The sequence below is a fragment of the Cladophialophora immunda genome, assembly GCF_000835495.1.
Source record: "Cladophialophora immunda strain CBS 83496 unplaced genomic scaffold supercont1.8, whole genome shotgun sequence".
Classification (NCBI taxonomy): Eukaryota; Fungi; Ascomycota; class Eurotiomycetes; order Chaetothyriales; family Herpotrichiellaceae; genus Cladophialophora; species Cladophialophora immunda.
Genome location: NW_015622548.1, coordinates 928527 through 942501, shown reverse-complemented (window position 1 = coordinate 942501; position 13975 = coordinate 928527). Strand labels below are relative to the sequence as shown.

The 13975-nt window shown below is 53.4% G+C and overlaps 5 protein-coding genes across 6 annotated transcripts; 2 read left to right on the top strand and 3 right to left on the bottom strand.

Moving 5' to 3' along the window:
- Window positions 1-185: 185 nt before the first annotated feature.
- Window positions 186-1974, top strand: PV07_12371 (glycolate oxidase, subunit GlcD; the record flags this gene model as incomplete). Its single annotated transcript, XM_016399892.1, has 2 exons — window positions 186-336; window positions 419-1974. The coding sequence occupies 2 exons, from the start codon at window positions 186-188 to the stop codon at window positions 1972-1974; spliced, it is 1707 nt and encodes a 568-aa protein (XP_016242704.1).
- On the bottom strand, window positions 1970-7175 carry PV07_12370. Of its 2 annotated transcripts, XM_016399891.1 has the most exons (3): window positions 6294-7175; window positions 3096-6197; window positions 1970-3041 (listed from the first exon to the last, which is right to left on the bottom strand). In XM_016399891.1, exons 1-3 carry the CDS (start codon window positions 6349-6351, stop codon window positions 2398-2400), a joined length of 3804 nt encoding a protein of 1267 aa, XP_016242703.1. In that variant the 5' UTR covers window positions 6352-7175; the 3' UTR covers window positions 1970-2397. The 2 variants fall into 2 exon arrangements, with proteins under 2 accessions (XP_016242703.1, XP_016242702.1); XM_016399890.1 differs by having other exon boundaries at window positions 3096-7175.
- Window positions 7176-7687: 512 nt separating this feature from the next.
- On the bottom strand, window positions 7688-9303 carry PV07_12369 (60S ribosomal protein L5). Its single transcript, XM_016399889.1, has 4 exons — window positions 9184-9303; window positions 9054-9110; window positions 8922-8985; window positions 7688-8862 (listed from the first exon to the last, which is right to left on the bottom strand). The coding sequence occupies exons 2-4, from the start codon at window positions 9068-9070 to the stop codon at window positions 8041-8043; spliced, it is 903 nt and encodes a 300-aa protein (XP_016242701.1). The 5' UTR covers window positions 9071-9110; window positions 9184-9303; the 3' UTR covers window positions 7688-8040.
- Window positions 9304-10408: 1105 nt separating this feature from the next.
- On the top strand, window positions 10409-12367 carry PV07_12368 (uncharacterized protein; the record flags this gene model as incomplete). The annotated part of the gene is made up of 3 exons (XM_016399888.1): window positions 10409-10442; window positions 10621-11322; window positions 11390-12367. The coding sequence occupies 3 exons, from the start codon at window positions 10409-10411 to the stop codon at window positions 11842-11844; spliced, it is 1191 nt and encodes a 396-aa protein (XP_016242700.1). The 3' UTR covers window positions 11845-12367.
- PV07_12367 (uncharacterized protein) lies at window positions 12056-13162 on the bottom strand (the record flags this gene model as incomplete). The annotated part of the gene is made up of 1 exon (XM_016399887.1): window positions 12056-13162. One exon carries the CDS (start codon window positions 13160-13162, stop codon window positions 12056-12058), a length of 1107 nt encoding a protein of 368 aa, XP_016242699.1.
- Window positions 13163-13975: the final 813 nt, after the last annotated feature.

Sequence of the window (13975 nt, the reverse complement as noted above, 5' to 3'; positions counted from 1 at the left end):
CTCTCAGAGGACCGAAGAAGGCCCTCATAGCCAAGAGACAAATCGGAATTAGCGAGGTATTCAATATAACATCCTAGGCCATGACCTGGACCTAGACCTGACCAGCGTAATCATCCCCGATCGTCTCAAAATCCACCTTGCATTTGCCGTCCTTTTTCCACTGTTTCCTTCGAGGCCAATACAGCATGAACAACTCCGTAACATGGACAGTTCTCAGGCGCTCATTGAGAGCTGGGGCTATCTTCAAAGAGCCTGTCCGCCAAGATGCAAGATTTTGGTCAAGGAGCCTGAGCGGAGGAGGAGCTAGGTCGGCGCAGCGAATGAAAAACACTATGGGTACGTTGATCTGCGCACGCGAGAGAGAGAGAGGGAGAGAGAGTCTCCGCGCTCGTCTGTGAATTGATCTGATCTTTCCCAGGAGTCTTCCCGGCGCTCGGGCTCGCAGGAGCTGGGATAGGAGCCGGTACAGCGGGATACCTCTTCTCACGATGGACCGACGAATCCTCTTCATCCACGCAAAGCCTCACTGATGGACCACGGATTCAGCACGATCTCTCTTCCACAAACATAAGAGAAGCTTGTAAGGAATTCTCCAGCATCGTGGGAGCAGAGAACGTATCAACAGTGGCCGCTGACTTGTTGTCTCATTCGGGTTCTGATTATCAGTCATACGCATGGACCGAGGAGACAGCAACGCCAGGCCAGGTTGTCGTGTATCCTGCCACCACGGAAGAGGTGGCGGAAATCGTCAAAGTATGTCACCGCCGCCGAATACCGGTGACGCCGTATTCTGGGGGTACGTCCATCGAAGGTCAATATATCCCCACCATGGGTGGTGTGTGTATCGACTTTACCCGAATGGATCAGGTGCTCGAGCTCAATCCGATTGACCTCGATTGCACGGTTCAGCCAGGCATTCGCTGGATGGATTTGAACCAGGAACTGGAAGAGAAGAATCTCTTCTTCCCACCGGATCCCGGCCCCGGTGCCATGATTGGTGGAATGGTTGGAACGGGATGCTCAGGAACAAATGCCGCAGCCTATGGGACCATGAAAGACTGGGTGCTTTCACTCACCGTCGTACTTGCTGACGGCACAGTGGTGAAAACTAGACAGAGGCCTAGGAAATCTAGCGCGGGCTATGACCTCACGAGGATTATCATTGGCAGTGAAGGAACACTTGGGTTGGTAACAGAGGCGACATTGAAGTTGGCGGTGAAGCCAAAGTGCGAGGTCGTTGCCGTCTGCACCTTTCCTTCTGTCAGACATGCCGCCTCAGCAGCTCAGGAAGTCATCTCTCGCGGGATCCAAGTCGCCGCCGTCGAGATTCTGGACGATGTACAGATGCGAAGTCTTAACGAAGCGGCCCTGACGAAACGCAAATGGTCTGAACAGCCTAGTCTCTTCTTCAAGTTTACCGGTAGCTCTGACCTTATGGTTGAAGACACTGCGAAGCTGGTGGGCGAAATCTCAAAAGATAACGGCTCGACATCGTATTGTTTCGCCGGTGATGAGGCTGAACGAGAGGAGTTGTGGTCGGCGAGGAAGAATGCTCTCTGGTCAATGATGGCTTTACGGCAGTCACCTACAGACAAAGTCTGGACTACCGACGTCGCCGTTCCCATGAGTCGCCTGCCAGATCTTATCGAAGAGACAAAGGCCGATATTGTGGGCTCCGGACTCCTGGGCTCGATAGTTGGACATGTTGGCGACGGCAACTTTCACTCTTTGCTCCTGTTTCCCGAAGGTAAGCGCCCTGTCGCCGAAGGAGTAGTCCACAGGATGGTCGAGAGGGCGATAGAGATGCAAGGCACTGCGACAGGAGAACACGGCGTTGGCCTTGTGAAAAGAGATTATCTGGAAAAGGAATTGGGCAAGCCAGCAGTCGATATGATGCGTCGCTTGAAGAGTGCTCTCGATCCACGATGTATATTCAACTGCGATAAGATTGTTCGGATGGAGCCATCAGGGTAGAAGCGCTGTGCCCTCCAGCACCGATGTGAGGCCATCAAGAATACAAGATACTCAACAATTGAAAGAGGAAAGACAGAGCTCATCGTAGTCGTCGCCAATGCTGGTCGAGGCAAGGGAGTATATTCCTTTCTACTCTGCTCTGCACTGTTCTGCTCCACCTCTTCTTCGTTCGTCAGGCAAGTCGTCGTCGTGCAGCCGAATGCATGTCCAGGCTAATTAACATCGAAACATTACTCCAAGTAATAGCCCAGGTCTGGTACCGGTGAGATACCCCCTTTCGTCAAAGTCGTCGTCGTCATCATATAGATCGATCTCAAAACAGAATCGCTCACAGGGCATATTGCCAAAATATCGTCAAGCATCCAACATGATATACAAGACCTCCGTCTCCACATTGCACCCTGCCACTCAGATGGCAGTCAATCACACCTTCGCACTCCTCATCTCGTCCACGGGAATCAAGCCCGCATTGATCTGCGCAGCCAGCTGCGACTCTCTGAAAGCATCAAAGCCTTCGGGGTCCTTCTCCCTCAGCATGAGAAGCTCTTGAGCGTTCAAGCCTAGCTCGCGCACGACATTGTCCGCGCCCTCCCTTTCGACTTTGTACCGAATGTCCTCGCCACGGAATTCGTCCAACTTCGCCCGGAGGGCAGCCAGATGAGGTGGGTCCGAGTCGGTTACATGGGATCCATGCAGAGTATCTTCCATACCCGTAGGTTTGAGAACTTCTCTCCGTATACTCTGTCCAAAACGGTGCATGCGGCCTTCTTCGTCTGTAAAAGCTTTGGCGGCAAGAGACGTATTGGACGACGTTCGAGATAGTTTCAGGGCATATTCGTCTTGTGCCTCACGCTCGGCCGGGAAGTAGTCGTCAGCATCAGCCATCTTCAGCATTCCGTTGGAATCAACCGAACCCGATAGCAGAGAGGTGTCTCCCATCGATGGATCTGGTGAAGGCATGCCGTTGGCAGTTGGAGGAGACGAGGATGTGACTTTGGTCTCGGGATACTCGTCCTCGAATCTCTGTATCATCCGCTGAAGAGTCTGGTCGAGGAAGAAAAGACGACCTATTTACGTTTGTTAGAAAGGTATATCCTTCGAGTTGTCGGAGTGTGACTTACGATAGTTGTCGTGATTTCCCGCCCGATCTTCTCTGACCAGGACAGGCTGCAACCTTCGCCTGATCTTTCTCGCACTCTCACAGAGCTCCAAGCTCACATCCCGAGGCTTGGATACCGTCCTCTGCCGGAGCGGTCCTCGCGGCGTGGAGGTTCCACTCGCCGTAGGACTGATATTTCTAGACTGTGCGCGACTGTTGCCGTCCTTGCGATCCAAGCAGACACCCAAAGCTTTGACAATGCCTGTGGATGCAATCATATAGTCCTCGTCTGGTGCTGGCTCGTCCTTATCGTAATTTGCCGCGTAGCCGTCCATATGACCAACGAGGTGGAGCAACACTTCTGGGGCGTCCTTCTCGGTAAGTTCGTCCGGCTTGACGCCGACCTCGCTGAGAGTTGTGCGCTCCATATTTCGAAGGCTGTAAGCCACGACCTGTGACGCCAGTGCTTTGACAACCTCACTACTGTCTGCACTAGGCATTTCAATCTCCACAGCGACAATAGTCTCTGACACCCTGACAGCGGTCATCAAGGATGCGAAGAAAGCGCAAGCCTCCTCTTGTGAGCTAGCATCTCTCGAATTCATGGCGTGAATCAGCGGCGCGTTGTCCAGGATGCTGAGATGGGCCATTGATGGGCAATCCGGCAGGATCTCGGCCAAAGCAATGACTTGTTCAGACGTCATGCCCACATCTGAGAGATGGAGACGCTTCAAAGGCGCCAATTTTGGGAGGAGTTTGCGGAAGACCGGGACGGCGCTGGGTTGACTGTTGAACAACGCCATATTGCGGGAGAGGTCGATGAACTTGAGGTTCTTCAACTTTGCAAATGGTATCAAGATCGAATTGAGATCGCCGGGCGTCAAATTACAATCTGACAAGCTGATTGCAAACAAGGGGCAATCTCTGTCAGCAGCTTCTGCAAGGATATATGCAATTCCATGTAGGTCGTTGCTTCCAAGATCGAGACCCTCACAGTGGCCGGACTTGATATATCGCACGAGGTAGCCGAGAGCTTCTTGCTCCAGGTTGTTGCCCGAAAGACCCAGCCGTCGGATCTTGCATTTGATGGCGCAGTCCACTAGGTCTCGAATATTGGCAGCAGCGAGGCCGCAGTCACTGAGGATCAGCTCTTCAAGTTTGTCGCCCAAACGCTCAGACAATGCGTAGATAATCAGAGTCCCCAGATCCATCACTTTCGAGTTTGTGTCATTTGATCCACTGCTGTTGGAACTCGTTGTAGAGACTGTGCGTGAGAGATCGCCTGCCTTGGGAAATTGGATCCCCGACAGGTCAATAGCCCTTAGCGACCGTGACATATGCATGAAAAGAGCAATGTGTCTCCATCCCAGATTCGTAATCCCGGGGTTGTCCTTCAAAGAGAGCTTCTCGATAACACCCATTTGCTCCTTGCCGCTCTTCCCGCTCAGTCTCTTCGGCAATTTCCTGTTCTGTCGAGTTTGTTCTGCAGATTTGCAACTCGAAAGGCCCGACAAAACCACTCGGACGCCCTCGTCTGTCAGCCCACAGTTGTCTAGGACGAGTTTCCGGACAGGAACGATAGCGAGCCAGTCGCCCAAAGTTACAATATCTTGCAGCTGCATCTGAAACCCCGAAAGATCCATCACGGCCACGGTCCCAGGGGCTTCTGCCACACCTGCGGAAGGCTTGGATATTTGCTCTTTGACTTTGCTTAGAACCGTGGTTTCGCGCAACTGACAACAGCGCTTGTATATCCTTAGAGGATCCGTCGTACGACCATCAGTCCCTTCCGCAGACCGCCTGCTGGGTGTTGAGGCGCCTGGTGGTGTTGCGCTTGAATTTGAGTCCGAATCATCGTCTTCCCGAGTCAACTCCAGGGGCACCAGACCGTTTGCTTCAGCGTGTCGTCTTTTTCGCTCTTTACGTTCTTTGCGCTCGGCTTCTGACCGTTTCTTTTTCTCCTTTTTTCGTGTTCCGGGCACGGCGAGAGGTTCGGGGCCTTGCAGCGTTTCTGATGTGTCTTTGTCTTTTTCCTCCTTTTTCTCCTCCGGTGGCTGAGCCTGAGGTTCTGGCTGTGGTTTAGTCGGCTCTACCTCCTCCTTTTCCTTTTCCTCGGCTACCGGTTGAGGGGCCTTCAAGGCCGCCCCTTCACCTTTCTCTTTGGTCCTTGCGTCCTTTGAATCCTTGTTGCTGGTTACTTGCTTGTCGGATGTGGAGATGTTCTGCTTCTGGGCGTTTGACACAGCTGGGCGATGATACTGCTCTGGGTCTTCGTCGGCCTGAGAAGCAAATCCAGCAATCTCTACGTCTACGCAAAAAGACACTCTCTTGAGCTTGTTCTGGTCAAACTCGCTGATCTTGATGCGTTCACGGTTGGGGTCGACGTTCATAACCCTTCTTGGACAGATTGCTCCACTGGTTGCGCCTTTACCCATGGTAGTGCTGGTGGAGGAAGACAGTCTCCGGAGCGCACTCGACAGAAATCCAGGATGCTCTAATTTTGTTTCTTTCCCGGCAGCGACGAGGACAGAAGGTCGCCGAGGAGCAGTATGGGTGACGACAGGTGGTTTGGATTCTTCCTTTTTGGCCTCTTTTTGTCCATCTTTAGGTGATCGATTCTTCTCGAATGGATTCGTTAACTCGATCTTCGGACTTGGCTGAGGAGACGCCGTTAGGGTATTGTTCGCTTGTTGTACATCGATGCTAGAATTGCGAGAAGGTGTCGGTGAATTTGCAGAAGAGAACTTGGAGCTGAAACTCGCAATCCACGAACTCCTTCTGCCCTCCTTCTTGTTGGGGGTACCTGGCCTCAGGCCTTTTTTGCTGTCCTCCGTACTTTGGCCTTTCGACATCGTGGGTCTGGGGGATTGGATCTGGGTAGGCTGGGAGACAGTCGGGCCTGTCTTCGGCGGCGTAGGCTGTGAGTGGTTCTCCTTGCCATTGACGGTGACTGTAGACTTTTGTTGCTGGACTGCTGGAGGGATTCCATTTTGCGTTTCTTTAAGTGGTGTGTGATCAGGTCGAGGTTGCGCAGGGAGAGGCTCGCGCTGATTGCCTCGGGAGGCTGTGGAGGACTGTGAATCTGGCTTTCGGCCATTTCTGTCTCCCACCGAATGTGCCAAATCTGGTGTAAAGGTCAGTGCATCCCTTCTCTTCAACAGTGGCTGTTCAGACGAAGCAAAAGCAGGCGCAACTGAGAGCCGACATTGTGGGACCACACCTTTCTTGGAATGCAACAGCCAGTCGACGTCCAGACCACTTTCGGTGGCCGCAGCCATTGTGACTGAGGTAATGCGCAGACGCCGCGAGGATCAGAATAGGATACTCTGCTCTAGGGATGTCATATAGGCTGGACCGAGGACGGATGTCGGAAAGGGAAGGGTTGGTTATCGAACTTGAGGGGAGCTGGATGACGGGCGACGATGGTCTGTGCAGGGCGGCCGGCGGGGTTAAAGGTGCAGGAAAGCAATGCGGCTATTGTTGTTGGCCAGAAATCGCGATCGACTTCGGTCTGGGCTTTTGGGATCTTGTGGCAGGATTCGGCCGCCACTGACAACCCAGCCCGCGGTGGTAACTCGATAAGCTTGGGGAGGCGTGCCGTGACTGCGGTGCGGCCAAAGGTCCAATGCGTCGACGAGTGCCCCGGTTCGGGAATAATAGCTGGAGGTGGCAGAGGATGGTGGAGTGTGCTGAATGGGTGCAACAAGAGGGGATCCAGGGAAGTGGACCAACTGACATGCACCACTGACACCACTGCGAACTCTGGCTTTCAGCTTCTGGTGCCTCTATGCGGTCATTGTCACCATCCACCGACACAGCGTCACTATCAGAAGGCGATGATGCAGCAAACGACTCTCCAGCACACAGCGGCAAAACTCTCGGAGGAGATCGTGGGATTTCGGAAACCGTCGTCACGGAACCCTCCCTCGTTGGCGTCACTTGTCCAAGAGAATCCCCAGCCGACGCTTTCTCGCTTCTCGAGCGTTCCCTTATTAATGATGGCGCCCCCGAAATGCCCGCGCTCTGCTGCACGCGTGACCCGGCCGAGGAAGAAAAGAAAAGGACCAAGAAGTTCACGGGGTCGCAGGAGAAAAAAAATGGCCATCGACCAAAGCCATAATATATCTCTCATCTTGTTTCCAAACCCTGCAGTGTGATGATGAGCCCTGATGACACACATGCAAACAGTGCCACCGACATTGGTTACTGGTCAACACTGGGACACCACTCGTGTCATGGCCGTGGTGCCTGGCATATGGGGCCCCCTGCCCTTGCTTGCCGGATTGCTTAGTTGGACAGCTCTGCTTAGACCTGTCTCCAGTAGAAGGCCTTGCGAGAACCACCCAACAGCTTCTGGGGCATTAGGCATGGGGGCTCGCAAACCCACCAGGCACAGTAAGGGTCGATTCGGAGGCTCCTAGAGGCACCCAAAGGCACCTAAGGGGCCCCCCAAGTTGGCTGGTTCAGGTCAGCATCTTATGTCAGATAGCGTCGAGACCATGGCGCCCAGAGCGGCTGGACTCGATAAAGAGCGAAAATGGGTAATCAGCGGACCTACCGGCCTACCAGTAAGACTTGTCGCACATTCTGGCAAAACGAGAATATTACTGTTCGGGCAAATTACATGGGATTATTACTTGGGATGCCCGCAGTCTATTCCCGCAACAAATTCGGCAGATTGCTGCGGTGTCAAAGTAGCTTGGATCGACATTCTTCTGATCCATGACTATCTGTACCTTCTCGTCATCTCAGATGGCCTCTAGCAAGCCAGGCATCAGATTTCGTGGAAGGAACTCCGTCCCAGGCTCATCACGGGCATCTACACAGTACGGTTCGGTTGAGTCTTTTGGCGAATGCCACACATTGTGGTCCCGCATCTCCTGACTCCAAGTCATCAACAACCCTCATATGAGCCCTTCTCAACAGTGCCGAATTAACTCCTTTTTCCGCTGCCACGGTCAATGCACTCAGGAAGCAAGAGTCGCAATTTTCTCCTTGACTCGGCGGTCCTTCTCCTCCTTGGACATCTTGGAAACCTTGTATTTCTTGCCCTCTGCCTTCCACTCCTCCTTGGACTTCTTGTCGCCTTCATCTTCGTCCTTCTTGAAAGGATCCTCGCGGATAGCAGAGTGGGCCTCGGTGTACATATCCTCAAGTCCATCCGCCTCGATCTCGGCATCGATGTACTTCACGAATTGAGACTTGTAGCGCTCTTCGTCATCATCTGCCAGAGTTTCCATGTACTCGGCCACATGACCGCCGAAGATGTACTTGCGCAGGAGGTCGCTGTCCAGTTCCTTGCTTTCTTGGTCGTAGCCCGGGAATCGCTTCTCGTTGTGGGGGATGTACAACCCGCCGTCAGATGCTCCCTTCATCGCACCGAAGACACGGGCGCCCGTAGAGGTACGGTGCAGACCCACATCAAGGAAGCACTTGAAGGGACGACGTTCCTCTCCGTCCTCCTCAGCAGCTTCGGTGAGCTTGTATTCTCCATCCGGCTCATCCACACCCGTGAACTGCTCATCCAGCTTCAACTTCGTGAGAGCACGGCGGGCCAACAGCAAGCCAGTAGCATATGCGGCAGACCAGTTGGTCAAGCCATTGCTGATACCATATCTCTTGAGCTCGTGCGAGTAGGCGGCAACAAAGACCTTGTCGCCCGTGATCTCCGCAGTAACCAATTGGCAGATGATATCTCGGTTGGTGAAGCGGACGACAAGGCGGTACTTGGGGGCGTTGTACTTGTTCTTGGCCTGGCTGATCAATCGCTTACGAGCATAGTAGTCGGTCTGATTTCAGTGTCAGCCCATCAATCTGTAGCAAGAGGAGTGCAGCTTCATCACCGTACCTTGCCGGCCCGTCTACGCTTGTACTTGGTCTGGAAGCGAGAGTAGTAAGGGGAGTTCTTGACGCTGTCGTAGACGTATGTCAGCTCCAGGAACTGGAAATTCCATCAGGACACTCGAACTCTTGCACTTACAGCTTGGTGAAAGGCATGTTGCCGACTTGAGACCGTCCCAAGAATTATTTTGGTTCACTATGAAATCCCCGAATCAGCATTTTGCGCTGCAGACCCAATTCCGCAGCAACATGCAGGGATTCTCTCATACATCTTGTCGCTTGGAAGAGACTTCTCGAAAGTCTCGTGGTGCGATGGAAGGCTCGAAGCTGAGATGAACTGGAGGAGATCGGAAAGCGATGAATTGGACGTGTCTAGAAGTGTGGAATGTGTGCGCCGCCAAGATTTTTCCATTGTCGCTCAAACCAGAATTCTTGGTTGGTGGGGGTCATTTTTTAGCTCAGCCTCGCAGGCCCAGAAGTTCACCACCACACATTTCTACTGAGTAGCTAGGCTTAATGCTCATCAACCACTTCAAGGTTTGATATTCAGCAGTGATTGTGAATTTAAATGTATAGGCAATGCAGAAACATCAGCATGTCACACTACAAGTAACCCTGCGCCTGACGCAGAATGCGGCGCAGACCTCATAATGTTTCAACTTTGGGGAATGCAAATATGGAGGTCGGCCGCCGTATGAGGGAGACATGTAGACTTTGAGGAGTGTATTCAGAGTGTGCTTAACGAAGTCTCTCTGAAAAGAAGGCTTGGGATGGCTGGGATCGCAGAGAGCGTATCTTTGATCCCTATTCAGTATCCTGGTGAATATATTGGTAAGGCCAGCTCGACGAACTGGAACTTTGGGGCTCGATGAGTCTTCTTGGTCTCCAAGTGATGATATAGTGAGGTTCACATAGAAAAGGGATCGATAATGCACCTACCGAAAGAAGCGTCTCCTTTTCTTCGAAGAGCACATCGCATGGGTACGCAACGAGACAGCGTACGTCAAATCTTTGTCCCTCGCCTACAGAATCAACGTTCATTGCAGCCGACAGACAGACCACGAGTACCTGCCCATGGCCTCGGGCTAGCACCCTGTACACCCCATTTTATACTCTTCAGACCAGTTCGTGACCCGATGTGCTGACCAGAATATATTTGTCTATTCTTTGGCATTAGCCTTTGGGAGGTCACCTTTTCCAACTTCACTAGTAAAAAAGGCGGGAGACAGAATGGAGTACGCAAATTTGTAGATCTGCCTTGAGAAGGCTGCCTCACACAAAGGAGTTGAAGGAGAGAGGGGACATCAGACGTTCAATTCCCGTCGTCTACATGGCGTTGTTCTTTCGATGCCCGCCCATCCGAACTATAGACGCGTTAGTAGTGAATGTGAATCTGATCTCTTGGCGCTAATTTGGAACGGGTCGCCCAACTCACTTCAAAATCTCCATTTCTTTCATCGTGCTCCAGGACGTCGTTGTTGACAAGCGACAGCGATGGCTTCTTCGTCTTCGTCCTCCCCCCGTGGTGGTAAGTTTGCCGAAAACCAATCGGCTTTGGCCATTCAAGCTCGGGCCGAGCCGTGCAGATCGATAACCCTTTCCCCATCTATCGGAATAATAGAAAATCCGTTTCCGATGAGCCTTCCCGCATCGTGAAGTTCAGAAGTTCAGAAGTTCAGACTGACCTAACTTTCGTCTCATTTCAGGTTCACCACCACCACTACCAGCACCCCGCCTCCCTTACCCCACCAATCTCCCTACCTTGAGAGGGCATCGTCGTCGCTCCACCCGACTCACAGCTCCGTCCACCTCATCAGGCTACACCACTGCGTTTCTTCGCTCCCCGGTCGGTTCTCGTCGCCAATCTGTCAGTGAGCCAAGAGAGGAAGGTAAGGAGGACGATGAATTACTCCGCCAGTTCACCAACGCCCAGCTCGTCGAACCGAATGAACTGAGCCAGGTCCTTCAAGACCATCTCAACAGCCAGGCCTCTGTCATCGAACAAGAACCTCAGCTTGACCCAGACTCAATCTACGTCAACATCCGCGGCTACAGTCCCTACAGCGGCATGGCCTCCCCAAACGCGTTCCCATCCCTCGACACCTCCCTTCCTCCCGCTGGCAACCGCGTGTCGGCCGCCTCACCTACCGGCCCTTCCTCTATCAACGGCAGCAATGGCATCAACGGCCCTGGTTCGGGTGCGGCAGCGGCTGCAGGATACATGCCTCCTCTACCGGTCGGCCATCAGCAAGACCTAAATCATCTCTTCAACCAAATCCAAGAGTTGGGAGCGCTTTTGAGAAGCAACCGCGAAAAAGTCAACTCCATTACACGTAATGCTGAGGAGGTCGCGAAACGCGCAAATGGAGCACTTACAGATGATGAACCAGCCCACCCAGACAATGACAGTAAGTTGCACTGCCGTTCTTCATGTTTCTACGCGAGTGTCTTTACTAACTTCTCTGTCCTTGCTAGAAGCACGTATCCGCGAACTGGAACTCGAACTCGCAAAGCAGAAACAGCTCGTTGAGCTATACAAGCACGAGCAGAAAGAGAACACCAGCTTGATCGCCATGTACGAAGAAGCAATGGGGACAGCTGTCGAACAGATCCGAAACTACTGCGGCGACATCGAGGGACGATTCCTAAGACAACGCAAACATTACAACGACCTCTTGCAGCAGGAGAAGGATGACCACTTGCAGTCGCGACTGGATAGAGATCACTGGTATGCGCAAACCCTCAAGGTGTGTGAGATGATTAGGACAGCACATCGATTGAGGACCGATGAGTGGTGCGAAGAATACACCATCGTTGCAGCATTGCAGGGGGAAGTGAGATGCTTGAGGCGATGCTTGGGGATGGAGGCAGAGAAGCCAGAGGAGGAGACTGGCTGGCCATACTTGAAGGACTTGCCTTTGCCTGAGTAGGCGTGAATTGAACGAATGACGAAACCGCATTGCATTGGGAGCTGGCGCTAACGGGAATAAGGCGAACGGGAAATTGCATTGCTGGCGCAAATCAGAGGCATCACAAGTTGATGCATTGGCGTCGTCGTAGAGACGACCAGAAATAACATTGAACCATCCAACGTCCTCTTCCGTTCACATCTCCCCTTCACATCACTGGCTACGCCGTCAATCATGGATTCATTCTCTCGTGGTGTCCTTGAGGCAGTGGTAAACAACCCGAGGCCACTGGAGGCAAGGCCGGAAGAGGGTCGGTGGGAGGAGGTCCTGACGACGGGGTCCAGGGACGGACTAGACAAGGCATGCTCTTCTGCCGCTGGAGTACAGACTGGCCGGGTGTCCCTGCTACTCTCAGCGGGGGTCGGTGGCTGAATTCCCCTCCAGTAGAAGGGATTTGTGGAGCTTGAAGCTCTTCAGTCGGGCCTGGAGCGAGGCTCGTGCCTAAGGATAGGACCTTGCCATTTCTCCTCGGGTCTCGCGACGGTGGTGGTGGAGGCGGCGGCGGCGGTGAACGAGTCAAGTTCCCTCTCCCCGCGTCTGTTGATGTGCTCGTGCATCGCGGACTGCACGGGGTCGTGGTAACGGTCCCAGTCGCGGGCGGTGAAGGCATGCCGTTTATAGGCAGCTTCTGCTGCCCCGTCGAGGGCGTCCGGGGGAAGAGACTATACGACGCAGCCCTTTTCCGACCTCCCTCCGCCGACTCCTGTGTATATGAAGAGCTTCTGCTTCTGGTGCTAGAGGGCCTCGAGGAAGGCGACAAAGGCGTGGCGCACCGGCTCGTGGGCTCTGGGGGGTCGCAGCGATAGCGAGCCGACGTCTTCCTGATGTGGCCTGGCTCGGGCAGGGGAGCAACGGTGGATACGCGCCTGTCGGAGCCGCCGAGTTGGCGCGAGGATGCGGCGGGGATGGGTGGCAAAGGCTTCTGTACGATCGAGCCATGGCTAAGATCCAACGGAGGTGCTAGACTTGGTAAAAGTCTGGTGTTCTTCTTCGGAGTTTGCATGTACATGCACAAGACGCCTGAGTCATCAGGAGTAGGGGTGCATATTTCTGGCCGGGAGTGGCTTGGTGCGTGGGCGTCATGGCAGTCGGCAACCGTGAAACAGGGCTCCGCAGCATATGACGATGAGCTTGCGTAGCTGGAGAAACTCGTATGCGTGGTGTAGACTGAGCGGTCGTCTGACAACGAGGGCTCGGTCGGAGGGTCGACGCTGTTCAACGTGTGGACTGATGAATCCGCGGTCGAGCGAGACACGTTCCGCGAAGTCTCCCCATACATGACTGGTTGCGAACTTACAGGAGCCGACGACCCATCGTAGACTGGCCGTGCGACAGGTTTTCGCCGGTACCTTGGACAGATGCTTGAAAGACTTTTCTGAGCCTTTAGCCGCTGGGCTGGCCTCTCGTGTTGCGGCGACGTGCGCTGGGTTGGATTTGAAAAAGTTATGTCACCGTTGGAATCTTTCGCGCATGCAACCCCTGGAGCTGGAGCCACCCGTCTTGAATACACAGGCTGGGATGTATTGGGACGGACAGGCGTTGATTCAGCCCTGCTTGTCCTTGTGAGCTTCTCCAACTTTGTGCGACTAAGAAGGGCCTTAAATCGAGATTTGGCGCTTCGTTCAGAGGGCCACCATCCAGATACCTCCTCTGTTATTGCTGTAGATAATGATGCCTCAAAAGACATGGCGAAGAAGATGACCGGCAAAGATGATGGCCTGGGATAAAGCAGACTGACGAGATTCCCGAGGCCAGGAACACTATTTAGAAGGGTCTCGAACAGGTGGCACTGTTGCTGCGTCGTGCATCGAGCTACCGGATCAAATCGAAGATCGATAGGTGGTCCACAGGGACGGAATACCCTCTGTCTGGAACAAAGGGGTGCGATTGGACGAAGTAACGGTGTTGGGTCGGAACCCCTAGCTTCGATGTCGTCGATCGTTGTTTGTTTTGGCGTGCTTGAGGCGTATCTTCGTTCTTGATGATGGATGTTTAAGGCGGTCTGCTGCTAAAGGCGCGGTCTTGTAGGGACTGAGAATGAGAGCAGTCGTGTCTTTTTCTTCTTCGGAGATGTTTCAAGAGGGTTGAGCGA

Bases quoted from the DNA above. Each gene is read 5' to 3' on its own strand.
- PV07_12370 (XM_016399890.1), bottom strand. From the start codon at position 6,351: ATGGCTGCGGCCACCGAAAGTGGTCTGGACGTCGACTGGCTGTTGCAT. The intron at 3,042-3,095 runs GTAAGTCACACT...AAACGTAAATAG, and splicing joins GGGAAATCACGACAACTATC to GTCGTCTTTTCTTCCTCGAC.
- PV07_12369 (XM_016399889.1), bottom strand. The intron at 8,863-8,921 runs GTACGGTGATGA...CACTGAAATCAG, and splicing joins AGCGTAGACGGGCCGGCAAG to ACCGACTACTATGCTCGTAA.